We start from the raw sequence: 25399 nt of genomic DNA, 5'->3' as shown, positions 1-25399 counted from the left end.
TTAAGAGACGGACAATCACATTGTTGGTTTTAGTATTATTGTGGATTTTGTTGACTTAAACAAAAGTGCAGAACATCTCCGACTTCAACTGTAAACAACTATGACCCAGTCAGTTGTTTTGTTTTGCTCTGCACATAATGATGATATTATGCCTGTTGTCTCAATGATGTATTGTCCTGTCGGATGTCACATATGGCCAATTAATCTGAGTCAGATCCATCATGTATTGTGCTAAAATGCATCTCCACATATCTGCATATCAAGCAGAGGCATTTTTTTCCTCCATGACAAAGACAGAGCATCAGTGAGGTTGACTCTCATTCCTTCACCATGGATACCAGACTGACAGTGACTTAGTGAAGCTGAATACTAATCATCTTGGTGTGAAGAGAAAAGAAGAGGGGCTTTTTCACTCTGGGCTTAAAGACATTTTCACCACTGCCGAACTAACACCCACAACATTGTCAGGGACACGGAAAGTGGTGCCTGACTCCCTCCCCGGGGCCACTGAGCCTTATCTGGGTGCTGCAGACCAAGCATGTGTGCTGAGTAGGAGGAGATGGACCAGCTGATAAGGAGAGATTTGATTTATTTTCATCACGGCATGTTGCAGCCCAGCAGGGCTTAGATGTCAGCTCAGTGCATCAACGCAGCCTTTTGTGTTTGGCCTTGGGAGGGTTGGTAGTTTAACCTGACAATTTTAAAACCAAAATGATTTTTTCTCTATTGATGGAGCACAATAATCAATTTCAGGACTTTATTCCTGTGTTATTTTTGGGGCTATTTCACTTTATTGAAATGCTTTCAGGCTTGAGTTACCTTGACATATTGACTAAATGAGGCAGGATTATCCTCCAGAGGCAGGTGACAACACATTTATTTCAACTCTTGCTTCCACCATTCAATATAAAAAAAACAAAAAATACAAAAACACACCTTTAGCGAGATTGAGGAAGGACACGGTGGATAAAGCTTAATTCCAGTGGATTTAGGAAGCCGCCACTAGACTGCATATGAGGGCTTTAGGGGAGAGAAGAAACCTTGAAATCAGAGAAGTGCCAGTGTCTCTAAGGCCATATTGAATCTCCCTGCCTGTGTGCTCAGCTTAAGAAACACTGATGACCTTGTTTAAACCGGTATAAAAATGAATATTTACTTTTTGTAATAACAATATTGATAACCTGATTTGTATAACTTTTAAAAGCCTTTTTAGATAATAGGAAAAACACATTAGGGCTGCAACTGGAAATTATTTTCATCACTGATCAATAGTCACAGTGCCCACAGATTCAAATCATTTATTTTGTCTGACCAGCGGCACAAAGATAATTAGTTGACTATAACATAAGACAAAGCGAAGCAGCAAACATTCACAGTTGCTGAGAAATGATTTAAAAGGGACAGTTCACCCCAAAATCAAAAATACATATTTTCCCTCTTATCTGTAGTGCTGTTAATTAATATAAATTGTTTTGGTGTGAGTTGCTGAGTGTTGGAGATATCAGCCATCTGCCTTCTCTTCAGTATAATGGAACTAGATGACACTCGGCTTGTGGTGCTCAAAGTGCCAAAAAACTACATTTGAAAACCTCAGAGATCATCACATAAAATACAGAGCCCCATCCTGACTAAGCCGGCAGGCCCCCAAAAAGCACTAGTTGGCTTCTAATGCCTGGGGCACACCAGCTCAATGTATCGTTGACTCCCCACAATGTATTTCCCCACCAGAGAAGCTCCCTGCTCTCTCATCAAACTAGCTGGTAGCCCATCTCACACCGCTGTAACAATCCTATACTGCCCTCGTGCGGTTAGGAGCTGAATTGCATGTCAAATAAAGGGGGAAATAAGACGGCAAATAGTAATAGTCGCATTAAAAAAAAAATCGATTTTTTCAAAATTAAAACGACTATTCGAAATTCGAAAATCATGACTCATCCCCATATATAATATCTGTAATATATGTTGGATTTACATTTTAAATAAATATTACGTAAAAAAAAAAAAAAAAAAAAAACACAGCCCAAGCCCCATCCAACCCAGCCAATCAGCACACATTTTCAGTGAGCAGTTTCATGTAGGAACTATTTTCTTCTACCGAACTACACCCACCAACTGTATCACCATACAGAAGGAGGCGTGCATCTACTGCTAGCTCACCTAGCACCACTGAGCTAGCTAACATTACAGCTCAGCCCAGGAGGATGCCATTAATGTTTATATCTCGCACTGTCACCAGCATGAGTGTCTTGAACGTGAGTAGATGCATGCTTCCTTCTGTGCAGTAATTTGGTTGGTGGATGTAGTTAAAAGAAAATAGTTCCTACATAAACTGCTCACAACAAGGTCTGTGGATTACCTTGAGTAACTGGGTCATGATTTCTGTTGAGTTTTTCAAATGTATTTTTTTGGGTGTGCTATCTAGTCTATCTATAGTCGATATGAGAGTTCTGCACTGGGTCGGGTGCCCGCAAAAGCTGTGTAACAGGTCAAAATATATTTACATATAAATTCACAAATGCGGGTGGCTGGGCAGCAGGTGAGAACAAAAATATATTTTTATTTTTAAGAATAAAACGAATAAAAAGAAGTGCAGTATACATGTAATTTTTTACATCTCAATCACTATTATCAAGACACAAAACCTTTCATTGAAAGTCAATAATACAAGTCAAACCTTTGACCCCGTCATCACATTCGTCACCAAAGTGGAGGACTCCAGCGATGAAATTTTGCAGCCCGAGAATGACGTGGCAGCCTCTATCAAGCTTAAGACACCCAGTGAGGATCCTTTGGAGGTTTTATGGCGGGGGAAGGAGCATGTTAAAGGTTTCCTAACTTGGCAGTGATTGCACGGAATGTTTTCGACATCCCAGCATTGAGCGCAGCCAGTGAAAGAGACGTCTCCTCCGCTGGATTCGTAATTAAAGAACGGAGAACCCAGATTAATGTGAGTGACTGTAACCTGTGTGTGTAATCACCGGTGCGGGTCAGGTCGCAGGACTTTATTAACAGGCAGACATGATGACGGGTAACGATTCAGTTCTGGTACTGAGCTTTACAGATATGGGCGGATGTGGGTTTTCAAAAATGGACCCTGGTCGATATCTCCAACACTCTGCAACTCACGGTAAAACTCTAGATTCATAAATAGCACTACAGGTAAGAGGGAAAATGTGTATTTTTGATTTGGGGATGAGCTGTCCTTTTAAACAATTATTCAACCATCAACTTAATAAGTTAAATTAAAGCCATACTAGAAAGGCAAACTATAAAATAAATTGATCAAAAATCAATACATTTTGGGAAAAGGTGGGTTTTGTGTAATTTAAAAGGAAAAGTTTGCTCATTTTTGATTTATTGCAAGTGAAACTGTTCCTGATAGATGACCTGATGATGCTGACACACCTGCTGAGCCTCCTGCAATAACAACAAACTTTATCTTCACTCCCTCTGCATTCAAAGTTACTCGCCTCTGAAATAGACCAATCCATCACCGTGACAGCAGAATGTATGCAGAGCAGATAGACAAGGACGAACAGGTGATGCTCCGCGCTCGTAATATCTTCTGACTTTAATTTGGTCTCTATCTCGCCTCCTGTTTCCCTCTGTCTTCATTTTTCACCTCCCGTTCTGCCCATGTGTTCGCCCAGATACTATTTCTCATCTTCTTTCTCTTCACGCACACACTCACTCATCTATCCACCGTTCTTCCTGTGCAACTCTTCTGGCACCTCATTTTCTCCCCTACTGTGCCCCTTCGTTTTTGCATCCTCCCTCGCCGGGCTCCTGCTGCTGCTCCCCCCGCCCCTGCTCTCAACACACACACACACAAACGCACTTTTCCTCTGTGTCCTCCCACAGTCTCAAGCCATGAGGATTGTGCGGACGGTGGGTCAGGCATTCGATGTGTGTCACCAGCTGACCCTGCAGCAGAAAAGCGATGACCAGGAGGATGAGGAAGGGAAGGCGGAAGAATCAGAGGCAGTGCCAGGTGACTCACACACACACATACACAAAATTGCTTCCACAAATCCTGCCCTCTTCTCCCTCCCGTCTCTCTCCTTCCCGTTCTCCTTCGTCTTGCACACAAACTCCCCAGGCCTCCTCTTCCTCTCTCACAAACAAAAACCCAGAGTAAAGATGTCATTATCCACCACTGCCGATAATTTTTTCTCAGCGGCTTGCCCTGCTGCAGCTGCAGATGTGTTTTGATGAGCCAGGCCAGCCATTGATCAAAGACCTTGCTTGTGTGTGGGCTTCTTCCATCTCTCTGGCTGCTGCCACTGTCACTGCCTCTAGATATGTTGTGGATTATAAAGCTCAAAGTACAAACTGCATGAACGTTCCTCCTTTCATGTGTCTGGTCTCTCTGCAGCAAAGAAGAGGTTTGCATTGTCAGAGGAGACCGACCTTGAAGCCACTACTGAGGAGAGCATTGAGTGCGTCTCTTCTTCTGACCTGGAGAAAAGCAAAAAGGACGAGGACCCTGGTAAAACCGAGAAGGTACAGGAGTCCTTGATAGTTTCAACATCACTCATAAAAGCCACACTATTTTCTCACTCCATTAGGAACACCAGAGGTTTTGTAAACCCCGCAGAGGCGAAGCCAACCCTGCAAAGTGCAATTTATGGATGCTTATGGCTCCTCTCTGTGTCACACAGCAGCTAAAATACAAAGCTGCAACTAACACATCTTTCTTACCAGTTAATCTGACATTTATGTTGTCAATTAATAAATGAATCATATGGTCTCGACAGTATCAAGAGGTTTTTTTTTTTAGTGTTTGGGGTATCGTGAGGGGGCACTATACCCCAAACACTAAAAAAAAACCTTTTCAAATCACTTGTTTTGTACAACCAACAGTCCAAAAGCCAAAAATCTTTAATTTACTTTCACAGAAGACTAAATAACAGCAAATATTCAAATTTGAGAAGAACAATAGAGAAATAGGTCCACAGTGAGGAAAAAGAAATTGAGATTTCAAGAATAAAGTCATAATATTACGAGGATAAAGTTGTAATACTGAGAAAAAATTTAATATTACATGTATTAAGTCACAGTTTCATGAGAATAAAGCACTATTTCAGGAAAAAAAAGTCATATTATGTGAATAAACTCATTTCTCAAATTTACAAGAAAAACAAAAAAAAATCCCTGTGGCTTTTACATGGAAATAAATAATGGCTATTTTTTTTAACATTTAAATTTTTATATATCAATGCTGTAGGCCTAAAGAAGTTTTTTTACATTCTCCAATTGTAAAAATGTGAGGCCACAATACTAATTTTAAGCAACTAAAATGTGAGAGATACATCTACTGCCTCGCACCTTCTCCTTCAAAAAATTTTGCTAAACCTCGATGGCCGTGGCGAGTCTAGAGTGTTCCTAGCTGGTTAGCTATGGATGCCAAATCCAAAAAAGTATAAGTCTCGGAATAAAATAGAGAATTTAGTGGAGCATTTAGTACAGCTCTGCAAAGTTAAAGTTCCACAAAATCATAAGTCACCTTGTGGTAAACACAAATGAACATTTAGACTGTTAGTAAAGGCTCATTTAGGCTTACTACGATGTTTTACCTTTGTTAAAGGCCTAAAATATGTTTTGCGGCTCCACACAGATTTTTTTTAATTATTATTTTTTGGTCAAAAATGGCTCATTTAATAGTAAAGGTTGCAGACCCCTGGTATACACTACAAAGAGTGACAAAGTCCGCATAGAAAGGAGTCACCGTGGATGAGTGGTTAAAGCACAGGACTTTCTCCCTCGAGACCAGGGGTCGTCTCCAACCTGGGGAAATCGGAGGTTTATTTATTATGTTGGTTTATTATTTTTAGACTTAGTTGACATATTATTTTTAAGTTTTTTTTTGCTTGAAATAGTATGAGTCTATATTCACTGAATTACAACTTTTTTCTCGCAATAATATGACTTTATTCTCGATTTTTTTCCCCTCAATATCCGTCGTAAGGAGGAAACAACCTGTGAATTGTTAACATCTTTGTTTAAAAAAATGAAGTTTAAATAATTCAATTCAATTTCAATTCAATTTTATTTATAAAGCCCAATATCACAAATCACAATTTGCCTCACAGGGCTTTACAGCATACGACATCCCTCTGTCCTTAAGACCCTCACAGCGGATAAGGAAAAACTCCCCCCAAAAAAACCCTTTAACAGGGAAAAAAAAGGGTAGAAACCTCAGGAAGAGCAACTGAGGAGGGATCCCTCTTCCAGGACGGACAGACGTGCAATAGATGTCGTACAGAACAGATCAACATAATAAATTAACAGTAATCCATATGACACAATGAGACAGAGAGAGAGAGAGAGAGAGAGAGAGAGAGATGCAGGTAATGACAGTAGGTTACAACAACATTAATGAAAGTAATAATATTATAGTTATAGTTCTGGCTACTGTGGTACAATATGTTGAAAGTATGTATTAATATCTGACAGTATACTTGTGTGACAATAGTCATATGTGTATAATAACAGTAGAAGTATGACTAATGACTAATGATGGCAGCAGCAGCAGGAGGCATCTGGCAGGACCACGGCAGCAGCACAACCACACACGTCACACTGTCCAGGCACCGCTGCGATATGAGTTAATCTGAGAGACAGTGGAGCACAAAGGCTCCGGAGAAGAAGCCGAGTTAGTGACATCCAGAATGGCCGAGTTAGCAAGATGCAGTAATAGGATGAGAGAGAGAGAGAGAGAGAGAGAGAGAGAGAGAGAGAGAGAGAGAGAGAGGGGGGAGCCCGGTGTATTATAGGGGGTCCTCCGGCAGACTAGGCCTAAGTCAGCCTAACTAGGGGCTGGTACAGGACAAGCCTGAGCCAGCCCTAACTATAAGCTTTATCAAAGAGGAAAGTCTTAAGTCTAGTCTTAAATGTGGAGACGGTGTCTGCCTCCCGGACCGTAACAGGAAGATGATTCCACAGGAGAGGAGCCTGATAGCTGAAGGCTCTGGCTCCTGATCTGCTTTTGGAGACTTTAGGGACCACGAGTAACCCTGCGTTCTCAGAGCTCAGTGTTCTGGTGGGATAATAAGGCACAATGAGCTCTCTAAGATATGACGGAGCTTGACCATTTAGAGCTTTATAAGTTAACAGTAGAATTTTAAATTCAATTCTGGATTTTACAGGGAGCCAGTGCAGAGAAGCTAAAACAGGAGAAATATGATCTCGTTTCTTAGTTCCTGTTAGTACACGTGCTGCTGCATTCTGAATTAGCTGGAGAGTTTTTAAGGACTTACTAGAGCTACCTGATAATAGAGAGTTACAGTAATCCAGCCTTGAGGTAACAAAAGCGTGGACCAATTTTTCTGCATCTTTTTGGGTCAGGATAGGCCTAATTTTCGCAATATTACGCAGATGAAAAAATGCAGTCCGTGAGGTTTGCTTTAAATGAGAATTAAAAGACAAATCTTGATCAAATATTACTCCGAGGTTTCTTACGGTAGTGCTAGAGGCCAGAGCAATGCCATCTAGAGAAACTATGTCATCAGATAAAGAGTCTCTGAGTTGTTTGGGGCCAAGAACAATAACTTCAGTTTTGTCTGAATTTAACATCAGGAAATTGGTGCTCATCCAATTTTTTATGTCTTTAAGGCAGTTATGGAGTTTAGTTAATTGATTACTTTCTTCTGGCTTCATCGATAAATACAACTGTGTATCATCCGCATAACAATGGAAATTTATAGAGTGATTTCTAATGATGTTACCTAAAGGAAGCATATATAGAGTAAATAGGATTGGTCCGAGCACAGAACCTTGCGGAACTCCAAAACAAACTTTGGTACGTAAGGATGATTCATTACGAACGTCAACAAATTGAAAACGATCAGATAAATAAGATTTAAACCAGCTTAGTGCTGAACCTTTTAGGCCAATTAAGTGATCCAGTCTCTGCAGTAGAATTTGATGGTCAATTGTGTCAAACGCCGCACTAAGATCTAATAAAACAAGAACAGAGACGAGTCCTTTGTCTGAAGCAATCAGAAGGTCATTTGTAATTTTAACTAGAGCTGTCTCAGTGCTATGATGCACTCTAAATCCTGACTGAAATTCCTCAAATAAATTATTATCCTGGAGAAAATCACACAGCTGGTCTGCGACTACTTTCTCAAGGATCTTTGACATAAAGGGAAGATTAGATATTGGTCTATAGTTGGCTAACACCTCTGGATCCAGGGTGGGCTTTTTTAGGAGAGGTTTAATTACAGCTACCTTAAAAGACTGTGGTACATAGCCTGTTAATAGGGATATATTGATCATATCTAATATATGAGTGTTAACTAAAGGAAAGACCTCCTTAAGTAGCCTAGTTGGGATGGGGTCTAAGAGACACGTTGATGATTTAGATGAAGAAATCACTGCGGTCAATTCTTGAAGAGAAATTGGGGAGAAGCAATCTAAATATATATTAGATTCTACAGCTGTGTTTGAGGTTAGATAGGTAGGCCTGCCATCTGAGGGCAGGAGGTCATGAATTTTGCCTCTAATAGTTAGAATTTTGTCATTAAAAAAGCTCATAAAATCATTACTGCTAAGGGCTAAAGGAATACAAGGCTCAATAGAGCTTTGACTCTCAGTCAGCCTGGCTACAGTGCTGAAAAGAAACCTGGGGTTGTTCTTGTTTTCTTCTATTAATGCTGAGTAATAGTTTGCTCTGGCATTGCGGAGGCCCCTCTTATAAGTTTTGAGACTGTCTGTCCAGATTAAACGAGATTCTGATAATGACATCAAATGTTTTTTTACTCATCATGAGGCGCACTACTCACACAGTTGTATAATGTCATCTGTGGATGTGGAAGGAGCGCTCCCAAATTTAATCAAATAACCCAAATAATGTCATCATGATGTCATCAGGGTTATCGCCGCTCAGGCTTGAAGAGTACACATTGTTTTACAAACGGAGGATGTGGAGTTTACCAGGCAGGGACGGTCTAATGAAAGATGTTATCAGGTTGCATTATGGGAAGTGCCGGATGCAGTATTTTTGGAGTTTGACCCACACTATAAGGACTAAAAGTCAGGATATTGTCTCTTCTGCAGAAAGGTGGTCCCCCATGCAAAATACTAAATGATCGGAGTCTTCCTTTAAACGATTAATCAATTACAGTTCTGTTCACCAACTAATTAATTATTCAGCTATTTGTTTCAGCTCTAATGCTGAGTCAGGGCTGTACAGGGAAGTCAGCTCCAATTATTTTTATAACATTGAAAACGTCCTCATCTTTAAACACTGATAAATCAAATGAAAAAATCTTTTCCATCAGATGTTTGCTGAAATGTTCAATCTCACCATTTTCAGGCTGACTCCGACAATGTGACCATGAAATGTTTTAATTTATTTTACTGCACAGGTTTTGAGAAAATTGAAGGGAAACTCAAATTACATAACAGCCAGGGACTTTTTTTTCTCATATTTGAACTGTCACAAAAAAGAAAATGTCGCAGCAGTCAATGTTGAATTTCTTTTGACTGGATCCTGCCACTTCAATCGCCAGAAGTGCACAGGAAGAAGGACAAATACACCAAATGCTGCTGTGAAGAAATGTTTTGGTGCATGTAATTGTATGTAGAAGTTAGAAAAAGCTGCATATATATGGAAAAACATATTTTGAGCCCTGTCCTTAAGTCCTAAATTTTCACATAATTTCAATTAAAAGAAACTGTATCTTTTAATAATGAACTTATTTTAGGGGGAAAATACACCTTAAAAAGACAATACTGCTAGCAACTGGTAATACTGCCACCAGCGCACTCTTCCATCACTCATACAGATAATTTGCCAGCATCCCATTAACGAAGAATCCATTAAAATTACAACCCTCGTCATGCACAGTGATTCTCCCATCACATGTGCAGCACACACTACTGCTAACACTGCTGCACTGTCTGAGCCAAAGGACAAAATGCTTTAGGTTGCTCAGAGTACAGGTACTGACACAACAAAATGTTAAGTATTTAAACTAGAAGCAGTAAAATGAAGAGTAATGTACAGAGTAACAGTAATAGATAGGATAAATATTGAATTGAATAAATGGCAGAAAGGGGCGGACATGAATACCCGAGATATAAACCACATGAGCAGTATGAACAGTATTAATAGTATGTAAAAAATATGCAAGAATACAGTGTAGTAGGGTTTCACTGATATACCAGTTTTAAGATATACTGTGATGTAAAAGTTTATGGTTATCATACTGTGTACATTTGCTTATCTACAAAATTGAAAAAAAAAAAAAAAAATGCAACTGGACGAGGAATCTCCCCTTTATTTTAGTTATATGTAAAGGGGAGACTTTTTACACATACTTACACTGACAAAATGGTTATCAGTTATAGTAATGAAACGTTTGTTTATCAACAATAACCCCTCTGTTTTCATTCTTTTAAGGGTCATTCTGACTAATAATAATATAAATTCTGAAATACTGTGATACTGTGAGACCGCAATATTTTCATTGTACCATGAAAATCTCATAGCGTTGCAACCCTACAGTGTAGACCAGGGGCGTCAAACATACGGCCGGGGGGCCAGAACCGACCCTCCAAAGGGTCCAATCCGGCCCAATGGATGACCGTGCACACCTAACAGTGATGCACTTGTGAAGGCTTAGAGGTGCCAGGTTTCAGCAGCAAGTTGAACAGTGAGTAGTTTTCTTCAAGTAAAATGCTGCTTCAGAGGCTTTTGACCAGAATACAGTTCTTTTCTTTCACTTGAGTTTGGTGTGGTGACGTCAGGATTACTACACAGGAGTGGAAATGTACAGAAATATGTAATGACATGTGAGAAATGGACTAAATGTGAGGAAAACTGAGAAATATTGTTGAGATTGCATTTATTTGATTGTCATCTGTTTTGTAAATGGATTAGCGTTTTTAAAATGTAATTATTTAAACAAAAAAAAAAGGGAAAAATTTGTTATTTCTAGGATATTTTGCAATAGTTTTACTGCTCACCTGCAATCAAATCGGACTGTATGTGGCCCATGAACTAAATTGAGTTTGACAGCCCTGGTGTAGACAGACAGCATAAAGTACGAGTTAATTGAATAAAATAAAAATGATGTGTATATATATGGGATGTAGCTTAATTGAGCATGCTAATTGAGGAGTTTTAATTACCTATTTCCATTCCGTCTTTATTGAAAAACATTCCTTTTAGGATAAGATAAGACTATTAATCCCACACCGCGGAAATTCACACGTTACAGCAGCTCAAGACTCAGAAGCAAGAAAGAAGAGGAAGAATGTCATAAATAAGGATAAAAATATAACAAAAATACAAATAAAATAATATAAAATCCATATACACCCTTTACTTATGCAAGTATTGTATGTCCATGATTGACAGGTGCACAGGATAGGTGCAATACACACATGATGTGTAGTATTTTTACTGTAAAAAAAAAAAATGTAGAAATATATAAACATTATTGCACAATAAGTGCAGGATAGGAAACTGTGCTGTTATGTTACACAATATTAACATAAAGGATAGAAAAGGCAGATTTAAGTATTTATATGACATAGTGTTTACTTTAAACCCTACGTTTCACACAGCCCGCGCTGTCAGCTTGAATTTTTAAAGCACCTTCTTCCATTAGTTAACTTCCTCGCTTGGTTACTCAGCTAACTCACCACATGGGACATTTCACATCGTATGTATTTGACAAATTAATGTATCATGTCTGCTCATGAGATAGTAAAAGGTTTGTTTCTACCTGCACAGATCTGATAAATACAGCCTGAGCAAATGGCCCCTATATTTCTGTTTTATTCCCATTATTTCATGTTGATCCACTTTAAATATTCCTGGAACTTACCAGCTCCAGTCTAGCCACTGAACTGCTTTATGAAAGTCCTGCCTTCAAACCCAGACATGACACAAACATTTTATCAGATCAGTCTCTTATCCCTGGTGATTGATTCCTTCAGGAGGAACATCTGAGCTGATGCACAGCGAGCGGCGGCGTCTTTAAGGCTCATTTGTGAAGCAATGCTCCATGCGGCTCTTCATTATTGATGTGATCAAATGGTTTATTAATGAAAACAGAGCGAGGTTTTCTAGCATCACTCGGCTAATCCTGAGATGTCGAACAAACAGCTCTCTGATATTTGTTCGCTCATTTTTCAGCCAAGTCTCTGTGGCGCTGTCAACTCTAGGAGGAGTTAATTAGTTTGAATTGAATGAATATTACATCCAATTCCATGGTTACCTGAGAGCAATAACATTTTCATTTATTATTTAATTATGTAGCACAATTCTGCCACAGTCAAACACCACAGCAGCATTTCACATGTCCACATGTCACATGCAGTTTCTCCTCTCCTGTGTGTAACCTGAAGGTCAGGTGTCCGTCACAGTCACGTATTAATGACAGGAGAATCCACCATATTGATCTCCCGTCTCTGATGTAACAGAGATAAGTCGTGTCCTTCATGGCTGCTCTTCCCACAGCAGCACTCTAACATGATTGTGTGAGTCATAATTCCTGTATGGACAGCAGCCCTTCCAGTCAATCTGTAGATCTATTTATAGATTCAGCTGATTCAATCACCATTAAAACAACATTGTCACAATTAGATTAAATGATGCTACTCTGTGTTTTAGACCAGAGATTATTTTTACATGGTTACAGTAAAATATGTTATCTTTGTCATGCGTGCGTTGTGGATCTTCAAAGTGCATCTATTTAAATGTAACTCTCAACAATGACAACTTAAAGCTGCTATAATCAACATCTTTATATTAACGAATTGATCAAATCATGATGTGTACGCAGAACTTGGAGGCAACAGGACAAGATTTTGGTAATTGAAGTGTCCTAGTTTCTGTCTGTAGTCTGAGTAGTATCAACCAATCACATTTGAGTGGCAAGTAAACAGTCCCTGAGGAGAGATGGAACGCACTGGCTGAAATGTTATCTCAGAATACATCAGCTATCGTCTTTTTTAATCTAATAATAATAATAACAATAATAATACATTGGATTAATATGAAAAATGCCAGATTTAAATTGAACTGTGATAAACTCACTTCTGAAGTTTATTTGATTAAAGTAACGCAAAAGTAGTGTAATCAGTAATGCATTCCTCAACACGGACAGTAATATTGTAAAGTCACATTACTTTCAAATGAAATAAATGTATGAAATTGTAAAAATAATTTGCCAAACACGGCAGTAAAAAAAAGCAGTGGGCCAAATATTATAGATATTAGATACAGAGTGAATCTCGGACTTGCATTCATCAGATCACACGAAACAGGACTCCAAGTAAATGCTACAAAACAAGGCAACGGTTTGCTAACACATTAGCCATCACAACTTGCTTGTACAATGGCAGCAGAAAAAGATTCAAAGGATGAAACATCAGTAAATGTAGTGATTTGATGTCAGCAGAGAGTAAGGGTCACTACTAGAACACTTCTCAAGTTCCTATAAATAAATTATTCTCAAATAAAAGTTAAACATCTTGTGTAAAAATGAAGTCAGATAGAAAGTAGGTCAGTTGAAATGTACGCTGAGTAAACGTTACTGTGTTACATTATATGTAACAATGTGAAATAAATGATATACCTATTAAATAAAACACATCTTGACTACAAAAAACAGTGCATGAACATTTCAGTTAGCTCATACACATCACACCACAGAGCCAAACCAACAACATATTCTTCTTCTATAGGTGCCACTCTGCAGCCTGTGTGTACAACTTGTTTATCAATTACAGCCGCCTTCGTCAGTGTTACCTCACCAGAATAAACCACGAAGGACAAACTTAGACAATCAAACAAAATGAAATAAATAACACGCAGACACCACGGCGGGTGCAACAAACAGTATTAAGCCACATAAATGAAACAGACACTGCTCATAGAATCAGCAGCAGCATAAAATGTCACAGGCAGATTATGCAGGAGGAAAAATGACATAAGTATTTACAAATTGATAAATATATGAGTAAAAATGCAGGAATAAATAATAAATGCAGAGGTTGGGCCTCAATAAAATATAAACACAAAAATACATAAATGTAGTTGTACAATTAAAGAAATAAATTTAAGATATTTATTCAGTATTTATTCATTTATTTAGGCATTTATTTCTGTATTAGTTTTAGCATGTAATAGTTTATTTTCACATTCTTTCTTTATTCCTGGAGTTATTTATGATTTATTTTTGTATTTACAAATGTATTTATTTCAATATTTTTTTCCTTTATTTATTTTCATTTTCCTTTATTCCTGTATTTATTAATAATTTATTTATGTATTTATATTTTTTCCATATTTTGATTTATTTATAAATTTAGATATTTATTTTTATATTTTCATTTATTCCTGTATTTATTTTATTTCACTTTTATTTTTTTATTTAATAAATGTATTTTATTTCCATATTTTATTTATTCATTCATTAATTTATTTATTAATTTATTTATTCCTGTATTTATTTTTACACTGATTTATTCAATTCCATTTTTTTACATACATATCTGTATTTATTTATGCATTTATTTATTTATTGATAAGTCATTTTTCATCCTCCATATCAGACAACACAGACATACATACAGGTATAAACTCCACAGCGGCTGTAGGCACAAACACACATATTACAACAAAGACTGCACAGTTTTCACAGAACACACACATCACTACGTTACTTGGCAATGCTGACGTTCTCCTCTGGAGAGAGTTGAAACCATCACAGCGAGTATGTTGTACTCACCTGTCTGAGAGTGAGTACTGAGCTCTGAAGTCCTCCACAATCTGCTCCATGTTCAGCTTCTCTGATCCTTCATTCTCAAGGCATCATATATCCAGTCCTCTCAGCCTCATTGTCTCAGTATAACCAGTCCCAGTCTGCCACACTGCACTCCTCAGAGTTTTCAGACATGTTTATCTGTCAGTGTGACAGATACTGACAGTCAAAAAATGCAGAAAGGCCTCACACACCTAACTGAAGGTAAAGCTTTACAGGGAGGAGTAAAAAACTGGAGTAAACTCATCAATTTACAGCCATTAAACATGAAAACATTTCAACACCACTTCGTGTCTTCATCAGAGTTCAAAGAGAGACAAACAGCCACTCTCTTATATAGTCAACCAACACAGGTGAGCAGCTCTCATTGGATAATTGGTTGAACAGGATTTTAAATCTATTGGATAATTCACAACTGGGAGGTGCCACAGTCAGTGCCACACTCCCAGTGCACCACAGTCACAAAACACAGATATCTCTTAAAGGGAAACACCACCCAAATTAAAAATTCCAATATGTTATTGTATTATTATTAAAGTTTAATTAACTCTCTCACAAAGCCAGAAACCACGAAGTGAGTCTATAAGTTTTCCTTAAATGAGCTTCATTCTACCAAAGTGTTCTCAGTGATGAAACAGACAATGAACCCATACTCAGAACATTCCCCTGGGTGCTCTCAAACCCAGTTCAGACCAATGATTCATGATGAGACGAAACCTGCACACAAAAGTTACAGCGGTGTGAAATGGCCGTCTGAGCTCGACTCCAGACGGCTGATGGAGTCACCTGCAACTCAGCTGGTCAAATCGCTGCCAGCTGGTTTTAGAACGTAAGGCTGGTCACCTGTATGAAGTCCGCTGCTCAAGTCAAAATTACCACAGACACTGTGATCGCTTGCTGCAGCAGATGCTCCGTCCCCACCGAGCCCTAAGTTTCTGTCCTCACGTGTGCTAGTGTTGAATTGTGGGTCGCTGCTGCCGCTTGCTGGATGTACTTATGCACAGTTATTCATGGTTCTTAAAAGCAAAGTGTGGTTTTTACAAACTTGACACACTTGTGAGTCACTTAAGGTCCATTCAAAATTCACCTGCGACCCACCTTTGGACCACAACCCACCAGTGTGGGAACCACTGATCTACAACATCTTTCCCAATTCAGTGTCTATGGAGCAGCTCCAGACTTTAATATCCTATGACATCATAAATTTGAGTTAAGCACTCCTAATTTTTGATTTCGGAGACAATTTAATATATTTTGGGACTGTCTTAGACCATAGGAATAACATGTATGAATTTTGAATTTTAAAGATAAGATCCATCATGTGTAACAAATCGCAGAAAAAAACGTGCCCTCTCCAAGAGATGATGATATAGTCAACTCACCGCTCTGCAGAAAGGCATACTGCATTCATACTCTTAACAGTTGAGACATTTGGTTTAAATAAAGACCTGAACTTGTCTTTTTTTATTTAATCCACAAGGTGCCCAGCAGCAGGCCTGTATAAAGTAAAAAGAAATGTACCTATAGCTACATATATATTAATTTATATATACAGAAGTACATAAAAAAACAACTTTTCATACAGACGTAAGAGTAACCAAACTTTTCTTTCTACACTCACCTCACAGCTCACCTGTTATTTAAGTGTGAATCTATAACAGACACAGGCAGCAGTACACAATCTCCCATCAACAGCAGCCTCAATAGAGTAACCACAGTGTCTTTATTGATCTTCCTTTGGTGTGAAATATAACTGTCTTTTTTTTTTTTTTTTTTTATCTATACAATTTGACAGGGTAGATCTCTCCCTCTGCCTCCTTCAAAGCTTTATACACGTCACCCTGTCCAGCAGCAGCACAAAGAAACACAATGTTTGTGCTGCTCACAGTTATTTTTGGAAACTGTTAGAAATCAAATCACCAACTGAAGCAGCACTGGATGGTGGATTATAGGCAAGTCTGAAGGCTTCATCACAACATTTCTATATAAATTGAATAATGTTACTAATCTTTAGTGGTGGTCCATCTGTGGCTGTTCCCAGAATGAAAGGAGACAGTCTTGCTGCTGCCGGTGCAGCCTATCTCCGCTGTCTTCCTGCTCCTCCTCTTTAGATGTGTTACTACACACAAGCTTTGCAATGGTGTTTTACTTTCCACTGTTACACCATTATTTAGGACTGTTGGCTCTCCTACCCTATACTTTTCTCTTCTTTTTTTCTCCTCCATCTACTCCGCATAGCCATGTGTGCTCCTGCTGTGTTATATTGTATTTTGTAACTCTGTTTAAAGTGGTAATATTTAAGATTCTTCAGCCTGGTCGCCAGGAAAAAATGTACATTTTTGCAAACCACCAGTATGTTCCAGTTGCACATTTCATACTCTAAAATGACGTAATGTATGAGCCAACTCGCCTATGGTTGGCTGCCTAGTTGCCGACGCTTCCTGGCCAACAAACAACAAAACCATTTGTGTTTTAGTGAGTTTTTGCTGTGTTTCCTGCAGCTTTTAAGTCTCCAAACGTGGGTATTTTGCAGCGATCTGTCATCTGCATGGGAAGCGATGTTTTTTACAGAGACATTTATTTTCCTAACCATAACCAAGTGGTTTTGTGCTTAAACATAACCACACACTAACCACAGCTCTGTTGAAACATAAAGTCTGAATGAATCGACTACATAATAATGGGAAAAAGTAACTTTCACTTATTTGAAGGTTTATTAAGGTGTTCCCCTGCACCTTTCAGGATTGATGTCGCAATCACGTGAATTTCTGTGGGTGGTGCGTCATGTTCCTATATGTTTGAAACAGACATTTCAAGGAACAAAAAAACAGCACAGTCACTTTAACTTTCTGATGCCGTTTGAAGTAGCTGAGCTCATTTTACCGTCATCTCTGTCCTAGGTGTCTGACGACCCATCTCTCCTGCTGGGCTCCCCCATCCGTGGAGCCTCCGTCTTGGGTCAGTCGGCAGAAGAGGCTCCCTGTTCTGCAGAGCACCAGGTCCAGCTCCTCCAGAAACAACTGCAGCAGCAGGAACAACAGGCACTGGCAGCTTCAGAGCAGGTACTGATGGCAGTTCTTGTTTCCTGTGAAACCACACATATTTTTTTCTTTTCTCTTGTTCCCAATGAAACTTGAGGACTACAACACAAGTCACACATCTAAATTAGTGGGATGAACCAAAAACTGGGATGAAACAAGTACTTTTTATGGGTATCATCGGCGTAAAATGTGACAATATCCATGCTTGTGACAAAGGAAAATCCTCAAGCTCAACTCTGATGCTGTTTTGTTAATAGTTTTCTAATAAATAATAATTATAGCAACTTCTGATTAAGCCATATCAGATTTCAAATGTCTTCTTCTCGTCAAGTCCATCCACATGCCCAGTCTCTTCCAAGTATGGATACAGATAATTTCGTTTGTTGAAAAGATACAGATACAGATAATGGTGTCGGCCTCCTCTCTCATCCCATTCTGAATAGACCACAAACATATCTGCACAGAACATAAAGTGCACCTCATTTAGATCAACAAGACTAAAGGTGCTTTCAGACAGCGAGCGGCCGCCGCCTGGCAATGCTGTTTATTGTCCCAGACCTAATTACCAAACTTTAGAGCTGATGTTTGTCACAGGCTGTTTTCTCTTCATTGATCTGTCTGTTCTCCGCTGGTGAGAGGTAAAATTCAGGGATGGCAAAAACCAATAAAATCAGCCCCTCTAGTATAATTTACGTAGATGCGGTTTCTGTGGTTGCCATGGTGAAAAAGTTGAGCCATTAAGCTCTGCTGTCAGCAGCAAAGAGTCATGCACATTCACTGTCACGAAGTGAAATAACAACTTGATGATGGCGGTAGATAAAAAGTCACTGAAGTCATTTTAGTTCATAGTAAAGAGGACATACACATGTGTACCAAATTTAATGGTAATCCATCCAATAGTTGTTGAAACATTTCACAAAGAACCTCAAATGTTACCTGCTTGTCAGCCGATTTGGCTGTCATTAGATCATTAAATGGCCATTATCACACCTACTATTAGGTTGGGGAAGCCATAAGTTAAACTTTCTCCCAGAAAGAGCTTTTACCCATGAAACTGGGGTTTGAATCCCACATTAAACCAATATTTACACCCAAACATCACCTTTTTCTAAAGCTAACCATGTTGTCTTTGCACTTAAACCTAAGGAAAGTGAAACCTTAAAAGCTGGTGAAGGCCACAGAATGGGCTGATAATGGCTTTCTTATCATACCACTAGATGTAGCCCGTACTGACCCTTATCTATAACCCTGTTTCCACCCAGCACTTTTGGTACAGTACCTTTGGAACCAAAAGTAACCCTTCAGACATGGTACCCAGACCCTTGGTTCTTTTAGTGTTTCCACTGCAAACAGTACTCCTAAATGTGAGCGCTCCATCCAGCACTCACCGTATTTCCTCATTACTGGTGACACAGATTGAAGTCTGCACCTCATTTATCGTCCACAGAAGGATGGGATATTTTAAATTGTGGGTTTGTGCATTTAGTCCTTCTCAGGCAAGCTCAGGGGTTTAGTTTTGCTGTAGCCCATAGGAGCAACGCTCTGTGAAGCTTTTTTTTTTCCACAAGTGAGGATTAGCCTCAAAACCATCCACAACTCAGCCCTGAGCAGAGTGACCGTCTGCTATTGACCAATCAACAGACTGCAGTGTTCACAGCTCCACCTTTTAGTACCAGATCTGTGTGCTAGGTACCCCAACAGAGGGGGGGACCAAAAATGGGGACGGTACAGAACAGTTCAATTGGTACCATCCACAACTTTTCACAGTGGAAAAAGAAAAAATGCATCCCGAACTGAACTGAAACACAGCAGACTGCTTGGTGGAAATGGGGCTTATGAGGCTTATAACCACAGTAGGCTGATAACATTCCTGTCAGGTGTGCTGGTAGTGGTAGAGGAAAGGTCAGGGGATCACCAGTGTCAGAGGTATTTATCTTTTGGTTGCTCTAAATCTCTGTACAAAACTTAATGGTAAACCCATCCAAGAGATGCTGAGGCTTTTCAAAGTTGTGGGCCAACCAACGACTGACCGTCACTGCCATCTCTGGAGACATGCTGTTAGTTTGGCTATAAACATTTTACTCACAGAGAAGATTAAATCTAAAATGAACCAAATTCTGAGAGTCTGTTTGTTTGATGAGCCCTTGAAACAATTATAACTTCAAGTGGTTATTAAGATACACATCAAAATCCCCTAATTAAGATTACTGAAAACTTTGTGATGGAACAAAACATTCAAAGCACATAATAGAGTGATGCGCTATTTCCATTTTTAATCAGTGGAGTGTTAAATAGGATGTGGTGACGCTTTTTGTGTTATTAAATTCTTTCATTCCTCTAAAATTTCGTATCAACTTTTGAAAAGTTTCGCATCAAATTAAAGATGCCTGAGCCGTGGTCGCGAGGACTTTGGCCAATCTCATTAGCAGAAGTTGATTCAAAATGCTGATGTGTTGGTTTCAGCCAGTCTCTTCCCATATGGCCTCTGGAGAAACCAAAACCATGACTGTCTATGGGGTGAAACTTTCAACTGAGCAAACTCTAAACTTAGGAGCCACTGCGGAGTTTAATTAGCAGGTTGCCTCTTAATGACAGAATCGTGTGTGTTCTTAATTATGTGTATCTATTGGCCTGTCCAGGTCCATGTGCTGCAGGAGCAGCTGTCGGTGGAGGTGTGTGCACGGACTGAAGCCCAGGCCAGAGTGCAGAGGCTGCTGCAGCAGAACACCGACCTGCTGCAACACATTTCCCTGCTGGTTAAACAGATCCAGGAACTGGAGCTCAAAGCTGCCGGCCAGTTAACATCTAGTGAGTGGAAAGTCTGCTGTTTTTCTGTCTGCTTTCTTTTTCATTTACTGTAAATATTTTATTTTGTTTGAATGCCTCAAATCTTCCTTTAATTCCATGTTTTTTCTCAACTAATTTCTGTCACAAAATCATCCTTTTCTGCCCTCCTTTCTTTTCCCCTCATTACTTTTTCTCTTGCCTCCTTCCTGCCGCTATGGCTTCCTTTCTTATCCACTTCTGGCACGCAATTAATTATCCGATGGCAGCCCTCTCAGAGGATTCAGTACTGCTCTTTGCACTCCCCTCCCTGCATTTAGCTAGTGGCAGTCCTGCCATATAGTCATGAATTATCAAATCCTTTCAGCACATCTCTCTCTGTATAATCACGTCGGTTGTGCTCAAACCTCTCCTCTCGTGTCTTGCACCTCTGTTTACATGTGATAACTACCAATTATCTCTGTGTTTTGTTTTATCTTCTTTCTTTTTTCTGTCCTTAGTGGGCTCACAGGACAGTCTTCTGGAGATCACTTTCCGCGCCAAGCCCCCCAGCACTTCTTCATCTACAGGCGCTTTTGCAGCTCAATCCCAGGTCCAGATTAGTGACAATCCCTGGGTCTCCACCCTCCCCGGGCCCTGCTCTCCAGGCACCATGGGCACCGACACCAGCCCTCTGGGGCTCAGCGGCAGTGGGGTTCGCCTCGAGTGTTTCCGCTTCTCCTCCCGCGGGCTGGACAGCCAGGAGCATGGCCAGGACACCGGGGAGACTCCCAGCGATGGAGCCCCCGATGAAAGCTCGCTGCTCGGGGAGCAGGTCCTGGGAGCCCTGGAGCTGCTGCGGTTTAGGGAGTCAGGGATCGGGTCGGAGTATGAATCGAACACGGATGAGAGCGATGACCGGGACAGCTGGGGGCAGGGCGAGGGAGTGGGGGCTGACGGTGCCGCTCGACTCATAAATGTCCTGAATGCAGAAAGTCTGTCAGACTGCTTAGGGGATGAGATGGCTGTGTAGTGGTGCTCTTAAAGCTGCACAAGGCAACACGTCACTTATGCACCACCGTAACGGGAAGTTTAGAATCTGAAGAACTTCATTAGACAGAAATCATGTATTGTGATATTGGTAAACTGCATCATCAACAATGAGCATTACTTTTCTGCTTTCATCTGCTATTTCCTGTGCACTGAGAAAATGTCCCACTTGTATGAGCAGTGGGAAATTCAATATTAGAAATGAAGATGCATAAAGTATAATTTAACTATATAATTTGATCTTGATATTTAAAGGAATACTTCACCCACCAAATGACCATTTGTTCATCAATTTCTCACCTTGTGTTAGGTTGAATTTGTAAAGAAAACTTTGTTTTTCTTGTATGCCTCCACGGTGAACAAAGAATCCAAAAACCGATAAAATTCTTAATGAATTTAAGTCATAGGGGTCCACATTTAACAACAGAAAAACTATATCAAAACACCTGTTTACAGACTGCCACACAACTCGTGCAGTATTATCCACGTCTCATTTATCCAGTCGTATGCTCAGTACTTCTCATACAGACAGTCCTTTCCAACAGGGAACTAGATTAAAAGTGGCACTTATCTACTGTATGCTCTCTTATAAGCCAGACTTCACTGACAAAAACAGTAATTTTACTTTGCAGAACACTGGAGCTGCTGGTCTACCTCTGCCTCGACCAGTTAGTTAGTTTGTGTTATTGTGTGACTTTAATATTTCAAAGGATTAGTTTAATTCACCACTGTCACATAATTACACAAACTAACTAAATTATCAACCAGCAGCTCCTGTGTTCAGTGAGGTAAAATTACTGTTTTTGTCAATGGAGTCTGGCTTTGAAGAAAGCATAATAAATAAGGGCCATCTGTTTGAGTAGTACTGAGCATACGACTGGATAAATGAGACGTGGATTATACTGAACGAGCTGTGTGAGAGTTTGTAAATGGAAGTTTTGATATAGTTTTGCTGTTGTTCAACATGGACCCCTATGACTTCAATTAATCATGAAATTTCTCTATTTTTGGATTCTTCGTTCATCGTGGAGGCATGCGCGAAAAACAAAGTTTTCTTCTAGAATTCAAAATAACACGAGCCGAGTAATTGATGTGCAATGATGACTTGTGGGGTGAAGTATTGCTTTAAGTTCACTCCACTGAAGCTCCAAAACTAAAAAAAAAAAAAAAAAAAAAAAAGACCAGGCGTATTTCTAGATAGGAATTTGGCACAGTACAGCCTTCAAATCTTGGACTGTCAGATGGTATAAACACTTTGGTGTTTCTGTCTCTGTCTTTCTGAAAATCTCTGCTGTCTCTTAGTACGTTTGTTACACATTGTGTGCGTGTCACTTTGATGATTATTGTACCTTACATGCGTTTGGTTCCCTGACTCGCTGGGTTTGTTACACTGTGGTTGTGTCTGTGTGGTCATTTTTTCTGTTTTGTAATGACGCTTTGTGGAAAAAACCCACATTGCCAAGTCTGTCTGGATATGCTAACACATTTTTTAGAGTGTGAAAATTCAAATCTTACTGTGCTTGCTAAAACACATAATCTGTAATTACACATGGGTTTAAAAATGAGCATGTATCTCTCATAGTCTGATTTTTGCCTCTTTAAAGTACACTGTATATAGTTTAATATGCACTGCACAAAACACATGGCATGATTTCAGCTCATAGTATTCTTTATCCTGTTTTGTATTATTGAAGAACACTTTGGTGATGCTGTGTCTCAGAGGGAAACATCTCACTGTGTGCAGGTGCTGCTGCTGCTGCTGCTTAAAAATGTAGCCACCACATGCTGTAGGTACTATTTGTTAATGCCGTACTGCGGCAGCCATAAACTGCTGGGTCACTGTTGCTCCACCCTTTGGAGGAATTGCTTGAAATGTCCTGGAGCACCAATTCAGAGAAAGATGGAGGCGTGTGAGACTTCCAGGCTCCTTCATAGACTTCTGGCCAGCTGTCGCACCAGCTCCACCTCGCTGACTGAGAGCCAGATCTCTGAATCACCGAATTGGGGACGTGTCTTTGAGCTCCTTCCAAAATCGATTAATCTCTTCCTGGCCCTCCTCGCTCCCTCTTCCTCTCCCTCCCTCACCTTCCTCCCCTCTTTTCCCTGAAGCCTGTCACCTCTTCCCTGCTCCCCTGCACTCACAATCTGTCTGCTGTATTTCTCCGTCGATCTCTTGTCATTTCTGTCCAAGGTTGTGTCTGTTCACATGAAGTGTACTAAAAATTAAAGTGCACTTACATCGATGTTTCTCCTTGTGGAATTACATGCCCTTTCTCAAATGCCGTCTGGTGTCATGGTATGTTCAGTGCATTTGGTGTGAGTTACTAATTGCTGAAATGCATCCATGGGTGCAGAAAATATGTCTCTAACATAATGATGAGCAGCACCGGCTCCTGGGATGACCTTTTCAAAATGTTTTTCTCATTAGTATTTATAACTGGTTGAGAAAATGAGATGTGAGCATGCGGAAGGTCTTTTGTGAGGATGATGGCTCTCTATTATTGTTAGAGATGCGCCAGCTGTGGTCATTAAACAGGGTCATCTCCCATTAAGCTCAGTGTGTGTGCGGACGGCAGCGGCTTGATGTAACGCAGCAGATAAGCTGGAAAATATGAAGAATATCAGCCATTACCCACCCACATCCAGCCACGACACCCTGCAGCTCCACTAGTGCAGCTGCTGCTGACACAGATAGTGGGCGGTCTCCAGGACGCGGCCTCTACTTCTGTTTGCTTGATTAAAATGAAAAAGTGGCCTGTGGTGTCGTCCTGCTCACCCCCTCCTGTATTCTGCAGGTAAAATAAATTCAAAAGACTACGTGCAGTGTAAAGTGTCTTTTTAGAAAGACTAGAACATGGGATGACAGTGTCGGTCCACCACTTGAGTCCAGACTGAAATATCTCAACTATTATTGGATGGGCTGTCATTAAATGTTGCACCAACATTCATAATGCTCGGAGGATGAGTCCTAAAGACTTTGATCATCCCCTGGCTTTTCATCTAGCTTCACCAGTTGGTCAAACTTTTTATTTATTTAATAAAACTTAAAAATATAGCCTAAAGACAGACAGACAGACATTGGTAATTCCTAGACAAAGATTTTGGTGATTTCCTTTTTTGTTTTTTTCCTATGGTTAACACAAGCCTAAGAGACTTTCGTGTTGTATTCTATGACATACTATCCATCAGCAAATACCCAACACATACATTTTGAGGCCTTTACATGTCTCAAACTAGAATTACCACCCCGCCACTGTATGCCTCTGTGCACCAGTTAAGCTTCCCTCACTGTTCACATCCATGTCTGTGAAAACATGGATGCTTCACACCCACTGTCCTACTTCGTGCATTTCTCTGTCTCGGCCTCTTTCAGTCGGCTGACTGGCTCAGTCAGTAATTCAAAAACAGAATTCTTAAACACATTTTTCAGTCAATAAAACCATAATAAATAAAAGACAGTAATATAAACAATAAAAATAACAGACCTAAATTAAAACTTTTCTTTTTTTGGGACATGAGAACATGAACATGTCCTGCAAATAACACATGACATCAGTAGGTCACTGTCTCTCTCCTCTCTTCCTTCTCTGTCTCTCAGCTCTGTTCTCTGCCCATGCTGTGTCTATTTCTCTAGTAACCACTGGAAATCCACTAAATATATACAGTCTATGAGTCACGAGAGAGACGCATCATGAAGTGCAATGTAGCCAATCAGAGGCAGAGAGGGCGGGTATGTGATGTCATGCTGAAATGCTTCCGAGG

The 25399-nt window shown here is 39.8% G+C and overlaps 1 protein-coding gene across 1 annotated transcript in view; it reads left to right on the top strand.

The window, feature by feature from the left end:
* The window catches only part of LOC117271591 (carboxyl-terminal PDZ ligand of neuronal nitric oxide synthase protein-like), a 37100-nt gene extending 13220 nt beyond the window's left edge, over positions 1–23880 (top strand). Inside the window, exons 6-10 of the mRNA XM_033649871.2 lie at positions 3862–3991; positions 4376–4503; positions 17684–17845; positions 20464–20632; positions 21109–23880. Of these exons, the coding sequence (XP_033505762.1) occupies positions 3862–3991; positions 4376–4503; positions 17684–17845; positions 20464–20632; positions 21109–21620 (1101 nt within the window). The 3' untranslated portion in view covers positions 21621–23880. The remainder of the gene's footprint in view (positions 1–3861; positions 3992–4375; positions 4504–17683; positions 17846–20463; positions 20633–21108) is intronic.
* Positions 23881–25399: the final 1519 nt, after the last annotated feature.

This window comes from Epinephelus lanceolatus, chromosome 12, assembly GCF_041903045.1.
Source record: "Epinephelus lanceolatus isolate andai-2023 chromosome 12, ASM4190304v1, whole genome shotgun sequence".
NCBI lineage: Eukaryota > Metazoa > Chordata > Actinopteri > Perciformes > Serranidae > Epinephelus > Epinephelus lanceolatus.
This window is presented reverse-complemented; position numbering and strand designations above follow the sequence as displayed.